Source organism: Haplochromis burtoni, unplaced genomic scaffold, assembly GCF_018398535.1.
Source record: "Haplochromis burtoni strain Fernald_Lab_line unplaced genomic scaffold, NCSU_Asbu1 Contig_128, whole genome shotgun sequence".
Taxonomy (NCBI): domain Eukaryota; kingdom Metazoa; phylum Chordata; class Actinopteri; order Cichliformes; family Cichlidae; genus Haplochromis; species Haplochromis burtoni.
In genome coordinates, this window is record NW_024582489.1 from 1036537 (window position 1) to 1051357 (window position 14821).

The 14821-nt window shown below is 47.7% G+C and overlaps 1 protein-coding gene across 1 annotated transcript; it reads right to left on the bottom strand.

Moving 5' to 3' along the window:
• Positions 1-3493: 3493 nt before the first annotated feature.
• On the bottom strand, positions 3494-14732 carry znf296 (zinc finger protein 296). Its single transcript, XM_005929972.2, has 3 exons — positions 13999-14732; positions 11359-11736; positions 3494-6841 (listed from the first exon to the last, which is right to left on the bottom strand). Exons 1-3 carry the CDS (start codon positions 14048-14050, stop codon positions 5055-5057), a joined length of 2217 nt encoding a protein of 738 aa, XP_005930034.1. The 5' UTR covers positions 14051-14732; the 3' UTR covers positions 3494-5054.
• Between the last annotated feature and the right edge of the window lie 89 nt (positions 14733-14821).

The following is a 14821-nucleotide window of genomic DNA, read 5'->3' on the forward strand; positions in this document are numbered from 1 at the left end:
TATATATATATTTATATATTATTATACAGAGCATTCTACCAGATCATATTGATTTAAATGCCATGATTAACGCAGTTTCTTTTTCAGATGAATTGTAAAGACTTTGGAATAAATAAAATAAGCAGGCTTTCTTGTGGGTTTTCCTCGAACTTTTTATTGTGGGTCATATTTTATCTGTTTTTTACCTATTGTGTGGTTGAATACTGAGCATGGCTTGGAGTGTGAATGCATCATATCGAGCTCTGAGTGGATAAAATCTCTGTGTTGCTGCGCCTCCTGTAAATGAGGTTGTAATCTTTGCAGACTTCTTGCACTGTTACGACTGTAATACAGCAGCAGAGTGTAGCAGTGGGCTGTACATCTGATCCCTGCACGATTACATTAACCTGTCTTTGCTGGCTTTGAACGCACAAACACGCACTTATCTGTGAGCGTAAAAACAACTGTCACTCTACTCAGCGAGCTTTATTTAGGTTAGTTCTTAAATGTATTTTCAGCATCACTACAGTCCCCGCCGCTACCAACTCCTCGTTGCTGAAGCTTTAGATCTCACGCTGTGAAAAAGGAGAAATCACTGAACTTCCTCCTTTTTTGTGTGTGCTTTTTTATTGTTTTTGTATAAACCAGCTGCCTCGGTCTCATCAGTGCCTCACACACTCGGTGCAAATGAAGTGGCACTCCTCCCTCAGAGCTCGTCTCCAGTGATCAGTGACATTATAAGAATGAACCCGCCTTGTCTTTCCCTGCTCGCATTATCAGGAGGTGTTGCATGGCAAAAAGAGAGGCATGACTGATGGCTGCGCGGGATCTCGCCGCCTCTCACCTCATCCTCCCACACTCTCACTGTTCAGAGGGTGAGAGGGGGGTCGAGGGGCAGGAGAGGAGACGCGGGTGTAATTTCAGGGTTCGGGTTTCACCTTGCGGTCATTGCGGGAGGAGGGATGGACGAGAGAAGGTGGGGATTGTGGGAACGATGCGAGGATAAAGAGCAGAGAGGGAGTCCTGTGGTTAGTCTGACCACTCCCAAATGCATCTTTCCCGTTTTGTTATTCTCATTTCTGTCGGCCCTGCTGATCATTTAATCCTGAGCTCCTGCCGCCTCCTCCTCCTCCTCTTCAGCTATTCTGAGAAGGAAGAAGACAACAGAGCAAGGACTGCAGAGATGATTGGAAGCTTCACACAGTATACCATAAGAAATGTAATTAAAAACTCACAGTTAATTGGCTTTTTACATAATAAAGCACAATCTTTCTCATACATAAGTGAAAGCCTCTCATGGCTGCAGGCCTGCCCCATGGCAAAGCAGACCTACAGCTCATACGTTCCCTTTGTGCTTGAATTTTCAGAGCTAATCATCTTAAGTTTAATCTGAATCTGTGGTTGCTGCCAGAGAGCACAGCTTCACATCCAGAAGTCCACAATGACCCATGAAGTTGAGGAATAAGAAGGGCCTGTTAAATATTCTGTTTTGCAAACTCTCCTGGATCCGCTGGTCTGTGGCTAATTTATATTTGCATCCGTGACTATGAGCCTGACGTTCTGGACTGATCCCTGTTCCCTTCTTTGTTCCCCCCCCCTTGAATTTGAGGACCTTGAATTGAAAAATCTGTCGATTCTCTGCAGAAGACATTCAACTGTCAGCTTTTCAAAACAGCCTAAACTCTATAAAATCAACACGGAGATCTAAATGCATTAAAGTTGCACGGACACTCCTGCACGTTACTTCTACAACCCACACGATGAAAATATTTCCCCTCTCATCAATGATTCAGTGACTATATTTCATGTCATGGTGTATTTTTAGAAACAAGCTACTAGATGTTTAAGACATCTCAGCTGAAACTTCAAATAACCAAACTTATCAGTATTTCTATCAGACCTCAGGGGCCCCAAACAAGCAAACGGGTGTGTTCAGCGGCTTTGCTTGTTGACCACAAACTGCCGAAAATATCCAGAAGACTGTTTTAACAGTAACACAGTATCAATACAGAGAGCAAAACTATTCTAAAAATCTCAGATATCTTCTCATTATGTCAATAAATCTTCCTGTTTTTAGACAGCAGATGTGTGTGAGAGTGTGTGTGAGTGTGTGTGCAGCGTATTAACTTCCCCTGTGACTCTGCTGGTTGCTTGCGTCTGTCCCACAGCGTCCTCTTTTAACTTCCACTCAAACAAAAGCTTTCCCTTTCTGAGCTGAGACAACGATTAGATCTCAAAGTCCACATTACTACCGCCCAGGGGCACCCACTGGTCAGAACACACACACACACAGAGACAGACACACACCCCACACACACAGACACACACACACACACACACACACACACACACACACACACACACACACACACAGGGAGCCATGATGACTTCTTCAAGCACTGTGATTGGCTGGTCTGGGGACTGACGCTGACCTGTGTGGATAGGTGTGGACTGCTGGAAGACAAAGGGCACATATCCACTTGCTATGCAGTCTTCTGCTCTGTATCGCCTTACATAATTGGGATCATACGAGCACCAAATGGCGCCCGCCGCAGCACCCAACAGCCTCGCAGAGCAGAGTTTACCTGAGAGATCTTACCTGTCACCTGTACTGTCCTCTTTCATGTTTTTCCCCCCTCGTCTCTGTGGAGAGAAACGGACAAACTGACTCATCCGGATCCAAAGAGGCTTCTGTCTTCACTTCCTCCTTATTCACCATAACACAATGGTAATTGGTAATAGTGGGCGTGTGTGCATCTGGTGCAATAACCCCCCCAAATCAAGCCCCACTCCTCCTCTTCATCTTCCCAGCCCCCACCTTGTTGAAAGCTCATTAAAAGACCTGCTGTTAATGAGCTAGAGGGATCATAGAACTTCATTTTCATTAGTGGGGGTGGGGGTGGTGGGGTTAAGGCCAGAGATGCTGGTGCAGAGGTTTTTATGCCCTTAAAATGGAGTCAGCAATTATCCCAACCCCTTGACACTCCCCACCCATCCTGCTCTGCCTCCTAACATGCCCACAAACAATAACCAAACTGCCACCCGGCACCCGCCTCCCCCTCCAATTTTGCATCCTGAGAAATCCTGGCCACCCGTGTCCCATCACAGCTTGCTGCACCCATCGCACAATCTGTGGAGTGACTGACACCAACTCAAACGCACTCACGCACACACACACGGTAACTAGTGCACTCCCCCTCCTAACTGGCAGAATTACATTACAGTGTTTCCAGACAAAGCGAGTAACATCACAAGGATGTAAACAAGGACTGAGGGTCCCTTATCCAAACACTCACATTAAAAATTAATAACTCAGCGCCGACTGTGGTCCTCAGAGGAACGACCCGCACTGACTAAGACAACATCCTGGTGAGAAAGGACACTTAAAAATAGTTTCAGAAGCTTTGTTGTCCCAGAACAGGAAACAAAATATTCATGGGAGAAAAAAAGAAAAAAAAGAAATGAACGAAGAGAACAGAAAGACAGACGAGGAGGGAAGAAAATCTCCAAAATGTAAAATATTTCACCTCACACTTTATTGAGGCTCCTTGTGACAACTGACAAGGTCAATTACAAAATGGCATCAAGTTTACAAAGACAGCAGGAGCGGCGAAAGCTTCACGATAACCTAGAAAAAAAAGCAAACAATGTAGGGAGATAATATTAACAGCAAGCAATAGCAATAAAGTCAGTATATATATATGTATATACATACATAAAAATAAATCCCTGAACAGTTACACTGCACTCTTTCATAATCCACTTTTAGAAAACACAACAGTTTATTTTGACCTGAATGCAGCAGACATCAGACAAAGTCATCACAGTAGTCACGAGAGGGGAAAAAAAAAAAAAGGGTGGGGGCAATCTGCCTGAAGGCTCTGACCTGATCCCAGGATGGAGGCTTCAAGCCGAGTCTGCGATATGTACACACAAACAAAAAAACGCCCAAAAACGTACATACAACTCACTCGTGCAAGCCCTCCAAACCTGGCGAAACATGCGGCGTCCATAAATTAGGAAGAACTGAGACACAGGAAAGCAAGAAAAGAAATTCAAGTTACTGCAAAGCATGCACGAGCTTCAACCAGTCCAGTAATTTACAGATGTAAACAATGAAAGACAGATATTACCATCACAACCGTCACTGAGAGAAAACAAAAATAATACACACCCGTTTCACATGTAGGTAAAATTGCTGTTTTTCTTGTGTTTTTTCAAATTGTTTTTTTTAAATGCATAGAAAAAAATGAAAGGAAAACATCAGTAGACTTTAAATTCTCTTAATTTCACATTTATATTTATATTTAAAAAACCCAAAACAAACAAAAACAGAACAGATAGTCATCCACACACACACTGTGACAAAGTCAGGAGCACAACCTTGCTTTAGGCCCCGCGAGCCTTGTAAACATTACGTTAAGTGACAAGTGTTGTGACAAGCAAGCGCCTTTAAAAAGAGGAGTCTGAGAAACTGCAGGCGGGCAGTGTTTGGATTCATTTCCCCCCTCTGTGTCTGTTCAAACTGCTTTAGCCTTTAAAAGGTCTTCTCATAAGAAAACCAGCAATGGCTATGCGGCACAATATGACCTCTCTCCATCTGAAAATATATTAAAGTTGCTCTATTGTCAGGCTTTTTCCCTTTTCTTTTTAAATTCAACATAAACCGTTTTCTGCACCGCGTGGCAGTTAAGATCTGCCTCCACCTGTCCAGCGGGTCACCAGAGACATAAATCACATGTCTTTTGCATCCTGCACTGCAACATGGTGATCAGTTTCCTGTGTCGGTGTGGACTGTGGCAGTTCACTTCCTGTTCGAGAGCTATGGTAATCTCCCTGCTGAATGTCATGGCCTTGTTTTTCTCTGTGGTCTAAAAGAACTGTAGGCACTTAGTTTCAACTGGCAGCTGCGCACATAATCGTGAACAACGTCTTCTGGGGGCGGCTTTCTATACACAGACGCACACACCTGCAGCTTCTTTAAACTGCACTTTAACTCTGTTTCTTTTTGTTTTACTAAATGGGGGGTTAAATTCTATACAGTGCTTTTTTTGTTGTTTTTATTTGAGAGACTCTCAGGGTGCAGGAGTCAAAGCTAAAGGGGCCTCCGTGCTGCTCTCAGGCGGGAGGTCGTTCGCTATGGCTGGACTCCTGCTGCTCTCCATGTACTCTTGGCTTTGCCTTTCCTCCACCTCCATGGTGCTGGACATGCTACTCGGCATTCTCTCCATCTCTATCTGATCCAATCCGGCTTCGTCCTCCTCCATTTTCACCACCGCTGCAGCTTTTCCCCCTGCTTTTATTGCAGCCAGAGTATCTGCGGCGCTGGCCTGCGCATATGCTCCCACGCTGGCGTGACTCAGGCCGTGAACCTTCTTCAGGTGTTTCTCCAGAGTTGCATAGACGGTGAAGGGCACCGCGCACAGCTGGCACAAGAAGGACGCCTTTGCGCCCTGGGCTCCGTGGGTCTTCATGTGGCGCGTCAGCTTTGAGCTCTGTGCGCAGGCGTAGTTGCACAGGCCGCAGCGGTAGGGCCGCTCGCCGGTGTGGCTGCGGCGGTGCACGGTCAGGTTGCTGCTGTTCCTGAACTGTTTGCCGCAGAACTCGCAGGCCTCGTCCTTCTTCTTCTTCCCTGGCGCTCCAGCAGACGCGCCGCCGCTGCCTGCTGTGCTCACGCTTCCCGTCACGGTCCTCCGCTCATTGTCCCTCTGCCACTCCTGCACTGCCTCGCTGACTTTGGCCGAGCTCCACTCCTTCTCGATGATCTCTTTCGTTCTTTCGTTCTCCCACTCTGCCACACCTCGCACCTTGTCGCTCCCCTCAGGACGTTTTGGAGTGCAGTTTCCGCTGGCGATGCCGCTCTCGCCGCTGCCGCCCGTCTCCCCGCTCTCCAGTGAGCCTTCAGAGGGGCTGGCGCAGGGCGAGGTGTGTGGAGCCTCTGCATGTACCTCCGTCTCCTCCTCACCTCCCTCTCTGGTGGTCTGGTAGAGCCTCAGCAGCTCCCTCTCTGGTGGTCTGAGCTGGGAGGGCAGCAGCACTAGACCTGAAGCCAAGGATGGGTGTTTGGGGAAGGTCAAGTCCAGCTCGGAGGGGATGTGGGCCATCAGGTCTCCCTTCCCCGTGATTCCCGCTGGCTGAATCTGAAGCCTGCCTCTTGGCCCCTGCCTCCCTCCTTCCTCCTCGACCATCTCCACAGACTCATATCCACTTCCTCCTCCTCCGGCCTCCCGGTGATGACTCCTTATATGACGAGCCAGCTGGCCACTCTGGGCGAACGCCTGGCCGCACACACCACAGTGATAAGGCCGCTCGCAGGCGTGAGTCCGGCGGTGGGCGGAGAGGGCGCGGAGGGACTGGAAGTTCTGGTCACACAGCTCACAGTGGAAGTCGGCCTGGAGGGCGCTTGTCTGAGGGAAAGGAGAAGCTGCCGGTGGAGAAGAAGAGGGCGACAGCACCAGGCCTCCGGGGGAGCCACTTGTTGTGTTGTTATTCACCTCTGCAAGCTCCCTGAGCCGCACGGAAAAGTTCAAAGTCTGCAGGTTCCTGGAGGAGGAAGAGGAGGAGGAGGCAGGTGACGAGGAGGAGAGGGGGCCGTGGGACTGACGGGAACGGCCAAGACGTGGGACGGAGGGTTGGAAGGCTGAAGCGAGCGCTTGGGTCAGGTGTCGTGGGTCCAAAATGGCTGCAGCACTTTTGTGGTCTTTAAGATCCCTACTTCCTCTTCCTTCCATGACAGCGTCGCCCTCATCCTCCTGGTAGATGCTGAAGGAGTGCGTGTGCTGAGCGTGCTGTAAGAGCAACCACGCGGACTGGAAGACGGCCTCACACTGCTGGCAGATGAAATACAAGGGCTCCTCTGGCACTGCAAACACAGACCAAACAGAAGTGAGTTAGTGGTTTTGATAAAGGACGCTAACTAAGAGTACAGCTAAAAGTGTCCAGCACCCACCGCGGGACAGGACAAACATGCAGCCACCTGAAGAGGCGGTTCTCAAAAGATCAATCATTCAATTCAGTCAGGTCAATCATTAACAGCAGAAATGGATCCAAGGTCAGTTTGAAAACCACCGCTTTAGTGTCCACAAACACTTCACACATCCAGCAGATACACAGACACCTTCTCTGCAATAATGCAATAAGGATCTTTATTAACACCCCATAAATTTATACACAGGCATCAATAATTGTATTTTGACTTTCATATTTACACTTAAAACCTTATTTACTTTGATATCTGTATCTCATTTTCTTATAGCTTTCTGTTCTTGGTTAAAAATATATTAATTATATTTTATTCCAGGTGCACACCCACGTGTGGGGGAACAACATTTCGGATACGTGCATGTCCTGCACATGTGTGTCTGTCCTTCGAGCTCTACTTTTGGTCTCCACCACCTTCTCAGTGAAATAGTTCCTGATTGTTTACTGGCTCATTGCTGCTTTAAATAAGTAAATTTAAAAAACTCATTTTGACAGCTGGAAAAAGTTTCAAAGATTTTGGGCTACTGGACTTAAAAGTTTGCAGAGCAACTTTTTTAAAAGAGCGAAAGATAACATATTCAGAGGGTTAGGGTCATCACGGAAGATGACTCAGACCTCAGAGGGTTAAACATAAAAAGCCACTGATAACCCACAACATTAAAACCAAAGCTACTTTCGGCCGCTCCCTTTTTCACACGAAGGTCTCGACAGCGAGCAGCTCTGCATGTTTGGTGCAACAGATTTTTTTACACTTTGTGACACAACACCAAAGAGATTTTTGTCTCCTCCCGGGATCAAACCAGGGATCTTTCCGCTTGATAGGCTATGGCTAGCCACTAGCCACAACATGAAAACCACTCGCCTGATATCATGTGACCCACTGGGCATGAGCAGGTGGTATTTCTGCACCCTGTGGGTTGTGGCTTGGGGTGGATTGGGCTTGTTCTGGCACGTCCTAGGGATACTTGATCGGACTGAGGATGTTGTGCTCCTGAACAATTACAGATCTTTGTGTGTGGGAGGGAGAGGCTTCTGCCATCAGGGAGTGCTAGTGCTTTTCTACTCTAATTGTACGCTCAAAACACTTTATACATTTCTCATTCATTAATACAAGCAGTGCTTTCTGTCCAACATCCAACTCCGATGAACTGATTGGGAACAACTCTGGGTTCAGTGTCTTCCTCAGGGCATGAAGACTGGAGTAGGCAGGGATCAAACCACCAACTTTCCGATTAGTAGATGACCTGCTTTACCTCCTGAGCCTCCTTTAGATGTCAAATTGACGCCCACACAAGTACCAGGACTCAAGTTTTCTTTTCCCAGTAAAGCTTTAACTTCTCATTGGTCTTAATGTCCTGGCTGCTTTTAAAGATGCTTTGAAGCGATTAAACTGAACACTATAAGACTATAAGAAGAGTAGTACAGACAGACTGCTGCAGTTTAAATGCATTAAAGGTGATGAGAAGACCTAAGGCCCAACTAAGGAAAGGAAGAACTGAGGGAGGCAAAAGTGTGACCTGAAGAAAGAGAAATCAGGATCCGGAAACTGGAAGTCCAACAGCGAGGCGAGCTGTGTCACAGAGTACATCTGGAGATATTTTTATATGTGGATAGCTTTGTCTCCTCACCGAGAGCCACTCTCCAATTAAGCTGCAAATTGCTAATTAGCAGAACGCAGAAAACGAACGCTTTATGTAAATCAGGCTCTGACTCAGCCTGCTTGACAAATGAGGCCTTTCTGCATAAATCAAAATTGGAGAGAAGATTCCCAAATTGCGGGAAAAAAAACTATTTTTTTCTCTCCTCTCTTTCTCTTTTTTTGGAGAGGTTCAAAGCCGACTCTGGTATAAGCCTCTTTCATGTTTCCTCAAGTTAAATCCTTCTGTATTTTACTGGAGGGGGAGAGGGGGGGGGGTGAAGATGAAAAAGAGAGCAACTGTTTCTCCCCCCCCCCCTTCGCCATCCCCTCTGTCTGGAGACGACAGGAGCTGCGGTGTTCGAGTCCTTTAACCTAGCCTGAGGAGAAACCCAGGAGAAGTTGTGATACTTCTTTTAAAAATAGGGTGAGGAGCTGGAGCAGGAAAAAAAAGGAAGAAGAAGAAGGGGAGGGAGATAGGTAGGTCAGGGCTCAGGAGATAAAAAGAAAATGAGATAAAAAGATTATAATGTAGTACGGGGGGCTGAGAGATGCCACAAAAATATGTCACCCCTTCGGATTGGAGCTGAGACCCATCCTCCAACCCCGGCTCTCCTCACCCTGCCGCCCCCCAGTACCCTCCAAATCTTTCCCTGAGGGGGGGTGGTGGGGTGGTGGTGGGGCTTTTGTCTCGGGGTCCTGGAGTGAAACACAATACCCAGCCGGTTTCTCTTTCCTTCGCTCTCTCTCCCCGCTCACTCCTCGCTCTTTTTTTTTTTTCCCTGTAAGGATTCCCATTTGGCACGGGGTAGCACTTGAATATTAAGCAGAAGCAATAACTACTAATTAAAAATGGAGATTGGCTGGGAGCACTAACGAGCAGCAGGCAGAATCTCTTTTCCCTCGGGAGGAGGAGGGAGGAGAAAAGAGAGGAAGAAGAGAGGAGAGGGGGTGCGAGAAATTGAAAGAGCGCAAACCGAAAGTGTGTTGAAGATGGGGGGGGGGGGGTGTTGGTGGGGAGGGGGTGATGAGGAGGAAAAAAAAACAAACAAGGAGAATAAATAAAAAGGAATGAGACAGATGCACGCGGCTCTTCAGTAATCCATCCCGCTCTACCCCCTTCCCTCCGCTCTTGAATGCAGGAAAATAAATGGAGGACCTGTCTGTTGTGGGATAACTGCTCTTTCGCTTTCAGTCATCTTGTCAGATGCTCAATTTCTCTACCACAAATAAAAAAAGAAAAACAGCTCGTCGCTCGAGTAAAACCAAGACATCAACTAGAACTTTTCAGGGCCAGCCGGACGCCCAATTAAAGCCGCACTCTGCACATTTCAGCTCAGACTCTGTTTTTATGTCCAAACAAGCAGCAACCTAGATTCTTGAATTGAAAAAATAAAAATAAAAATCTAATCTAAGCTTTTCTTCTTTTGCATTTTTCACATGTTGTCGTGCTCTCCACTTCCGCCTCATGCACGTGTTAGGTTTGTTGTATAATCCTGCAGGCCACCAAATTACTAAACCGGTGTGTTTCTGTGCCTCAGAGTGAGAGGCAGAGCAAGAGAGGTGAGCACACTGAAACAGAAGAAACAAAACAAGAGGGGTTGTGGACAAACGGAAATGGTGCGTGCAGCCGTCCCTTGAGCGTTACACAAAGGAAGGAACTGCTAACTTGTGGCAGAGAGAGTTTCAAAATGTGCAAAGGGGGCACTCACACCTTACACGCGTCTGCAGCGAGACGCTCTGTCCGTTTTCGAGAGCTACAACGTGGCCTTCACGTTTCTTTTTCTTTTTTTTTTGGTTGTTTTTTTTAAACCTGGACACGAAGAGCCCTTCTTCAAAAAGGATCTCAGTTAAATTATGAAAGAAAATAAAGAATTTCTGATTGAGTTTAATGGGCTCCACCCTAAAAAAGACACAATATTAGATCAAGATCATTTAGTCAGCAGTAGGGAAAGCAGGAAGTAAGGCAAGAGGAGAGAAAATTGGTGCCATTGAAAGAAGAGGAGAAGGATGGGTTAGGACTCTGGAAATACAGGAGAAGACGAGGGAGAGAGACGAGTGAGATGAAGAAAAAGTAGGAGGAGGAAGAGGGAGATTCCCTGGAGCTCAGGTGGCTCGGCCTGGGGCAGAACAGCGGGAGATGGCAGAGGAGCCGCACATGATGCAATGTCCTCGGTTAGAGTGTCATGACAGCGAGGAAACCAGCACGATCTGCCTGCCTCGCATCCTCTGACCGTTTAACACAGGAGCCTTTCAGCCGCCCTCTGGAAAACACACTGAATACTGAGACACGCTCCTCTGTGTGTGTGTGTGTGTTCGTGTTTTTTGGGGGGGTGGGTGGAAGGGGGGTTTGGAGATGTGGATTCAGTCTCTGAGGTCCAGGGTGCAGGGAATGACAGGGAGGGAGAAACATGTTTACCTGGCCACTCCACCTCAGAGACTGACAGTCAGGGAGATGCGAAGGAGCTCAGGTGCTCAGCGTGGAGCCCTCGGGGACCCTGAGTGCCCTCCGAATGTTCCTGACGCCTATCCTTTCCACACAATTAGCCTGCGCGTCACTAACTCACGCAGGTCTGCTAATGGCAACGGCTAGTTAATGAGCTGGACTCGGGAGGGAGGAGGAACGGTTGTTAAATGAAGAGGCGGCGGTTGAAAGAACAAAAAGAAAAAAAAATAACATAAAAAAAAAAAACAACAAAAAAACCCCCCAGAGTCACTAATTAGCAACCTGCCATCATCTTCTGCTTCTTCCAAGAGCTCACCTGCTTTGCTGTGCTCCGCCTTCACCTTCACGCCGGGCTCCTCCCCCCAGACTGGCTCCCTGGCTGCCCCTCTCCTGAGCTCGATGAAGCCGGGGCCCAGCTCGGCGCTGGCAACATGCTGCCGCGCTCGGCCGGCGGGCGAGGGTGGCGCGGCGTTGGAGGCGAGATTTCGGGCGGTGCAGCCACCCTGTTTGTGCTGAATGAAGGCCAGGATGTGGGCGAGGGGGAATGCCTGACAGCACTGGCCGCAGGTTAGAAGGTCGCGACCCTGGTCAGGAGCCCGGACCTGCGGAGGAGGAAGATTTGGGGGAAGAGGGGGAGGAAGGGGTGGGTGGTGGTCGCCTGATGAGCCGGTTTCATCAGGCATATCGGTGGCATCTGAGGCAGGAGATAACAGACAGACAAAGAGAGAGACAGAGAGAGAGATCAATTAAAACAAGAAGCCACATGTAAAAGAGTCACGGCTTCTCAGGTCGTCTCGTTTTCTTGTCGGAGAGTTAAATGAAGATCTTTGGGGTTAAATATCAATCAGTGTCTGCTTCCTGAGAGCATTTCACTCAGTTTTTTTTCCTATGCAAGTGTAACTGTGCAATTCCTCTTTCTTATCAAGTGCAGGGAGCTTAAAGTGTCTATAAAACATCCACAGCAACCAGCTTTCTCTGAAGCGTTTCTTTAATGTGCATTTATTTTTATGTTCCATACACATGACCAATTTATGCCCCTAGAGTCTGTAAGCGAGTTGCCTATATATACACATCTATATAAAGAGAGAAAGGAAGATGTACCTGTATTTTGCATCAAAAGCAGCTGGGTGGTTGATATAATCAGAGAGCACTTTGTTCATTTGGACTTGCTGACAAGTTTCTGACCTCGCTCTCATAAATTAGCCTACTTACAATGTACAGTTGACCTCAATGGAACAACAAGCAGGCGTGGTGATTGAAAGTGCTAGTTTCAGTTGTAAACTCTCAAGCAACGAGGCCAATCTGCTCAGCCAATACTGACCACTTCCTTTAACCAACGCAAAACAGATCTGCTCGCTGAGGCTGCAGAGAGAGCGAGCGAGAGAGGAGCACCATCTGTCCATCTCAGCAGAAACTTCAACCTCCTGTTAACAGGACCGCCACTGACTGAGTGCTGACACGCCGGAGCAGTGAATTAAAAAAGCGGCGAAGGCAAAGCCTTTCACCTTTCACTCAAAATAAGATGTTGCCCTACCAGCCACAGGCAGCGAGAGTTTCTCAACAGGAAGTGGATTGCAATAAAAGAAAAAAGTGGCAGAAGGTGTTTGAGATAAGAGCTGCGGCCCTTGTGTTTTTCTTTTCTTTTTTAAAGTTCGCAAACATGTACAGGACAGCTCATCTGATTCAACTTCAACTCTCACAAATCTTATGTGGTTAGCACTTTGAAACGCAAGTGCAGTTTGCAAGCAGTGGCAAACAAGTCAGACCCAAACCTCTGAAGAGCCATCTGTAAACTCTGGGTATTTCTTCATTTAGTCCCACAGCTCAGACCAGACAGAGCTCTTTGGAGACGAGGAGAAGGAGGGAGAGAGGAGGGGGGTCAGCGGTGTATTGCTCAATACAGCGTGGGCACACCTTGATGACTGGACTGGATCCACCTGCCCAGGCTGAGCTGGCTAGCACACAGGACAGGTACAGACAGTACAGTCTGAAGTCGGATCTCGCCAGTTGTTACTCAAAAATGTCACCTTTCCTGTTTCAGGCCTGCGCTGTTTGTGCAGACTTGCAAGGCGCGGTTACACACTCTCGCTCTCTCTCACACACACGCTCTCTCTCTCACACACACTCTCTCACACTCTCTCGCACACACACACACACACACACACACACACACACACAGGGTTGAGTCAAGGCCTGTGGTCACAACAGACATGCACGACTGGTCTCCAGTAGAGAACTGTAAAAAACAAATGGTATTTAAGTTTCTGTCCCCATTTCCTTTCAGTTATCACGTTTTTTTTTTTCCATTTTCCTTTAATAAACTTTAACGTTTGATTAATCTGATCGGGATTAAATTACCACCCTCATTTAACATGCTTTATTTAAACCTATCATTTAATTAAAAGAAACTCCTGCATAGTTTGAAGCAGGACTAGTCTCTCTCTTTTATTGGAGGGACTTTCAGCAGGTGATGTCTTCTCAAAAGTAGACAGAGACCGAGCGAGAAACTTGATCATCTTCAAACCTGAAAATATTAATCATCGTGTTCGGACCTGTAGCCGCTGACAGCAGCGTGCCAGTAAACCGGTCCTTCTTCTGTGGAAACTGCTGCACCAACAATGCACATCAGGACAAACACAACGCCAACATTAGGAGTTCTTATTTAAATATTTGCCTGTTAGGCTGCACACGGGATTAAATATCAGCTTTGGCTTCAGATCAGTCTAAACACAAATATAGTTTTAAGTCTGTGAGATGAGGAGGGGGGAAAAGTCCATCATTTAATGTGCGATAACCGGTGCCAGCGCGCATCTACACACCACGCGCGCAAAACTGCCGATAAGCCCAATAAAAAGGAGAAAAAAAAGAAGAAGCAGCAGGGACTTCGATTTTTGTTTTCGTTTCACCTCGATAACATCACATCCGTCCGCTACCGCTGCTCTCCCTCCGGGCTTACCTTGAATCGCACTCAGGTGCTGCGGTCTGCTTCCAAGTTTGCGCCTGGACATCGCGTCGAGCGTCTGGCACCTTTCTGGGTCCCAAACCGAACCGGACCCCGTCCGGCTTCTCCTGCTCCGAGTTACTGTCCGAAGCCCGAGCTGATGAGACTGTGGTGTGTGGCCTCTGCCCGGACTCGCAGCGCGCAGTGAAGGCAGCGTTCAAGTTCACGCTTCTCTCCCCGCAGCGAGCGGAGGGCAAGAGGGGGCATGGGCGAGAGGAGGCACCGCCCGCCCCGCCGACCCTGACCCCGCCCTCCCCGGGTAACAGGCTCGGCAGACACGGACTTCTGTCACTTTTTAAAACCCTTTCTTCCCCGAGCACCTCTCGCGGTTTTGCTTGTTTTACACAGCTTTAAGTAGCCCGTCTAAATCAGGGTTTTCACACCCCGTTACTGGGTCTCAAACACCAGTTCCTCTTCTGCAGTTCAGAGGAAATACCTCGTTGGTTTTCCACAGGTGTCTCTGAAACCAAACCGGAACCAGAGAAATATTTATTTCTCCTTTTTCTTGCGAGCAGCTGTTGATGTTATTTGCCCACTGCGTTTCAACAAACAGCGTGGAAAACACCTCCGAAGTTTCACAGACGCTCTGTGACGGCGAAGAGCTGAACGCTGTCGCCTCCTACCGTTCGCCTCCACGCACTGCAGGCGGTATATCTCAATGCATGGTGATACATTACAGTAATACATGCAGCATGCTCGTGCTCAGCCTGGATTAAATATTTAATTCACCCCGCGGAGACTTCAGTAAATAATTCTGTGCATAATCTGTCACATTAAT

Coding starts and splice junctions, on each gene's coding strand:
- znf296 (XM_005929972.2), bottom strand. CDS start 14,050: ATGTCCAGGCGCAAACTTGGAAGCAGACCGCAGCACCTGAGTGCGATT. Junction 11,737..13,998: donor GCACCTGAGTGCGATTCAAG/GTAAGCCCGGAG, acceptor CTCCTGCCTCAG/ATGCCACCGATATGCCTGAT. Junction 6,842..11,358: donor GGCGGAGCACAGCAAAGCAG/GTGAGCTCTTGG, acceptor CTGTGTTTGCAG/TGCCAGAGGAGCCCTTGTAT.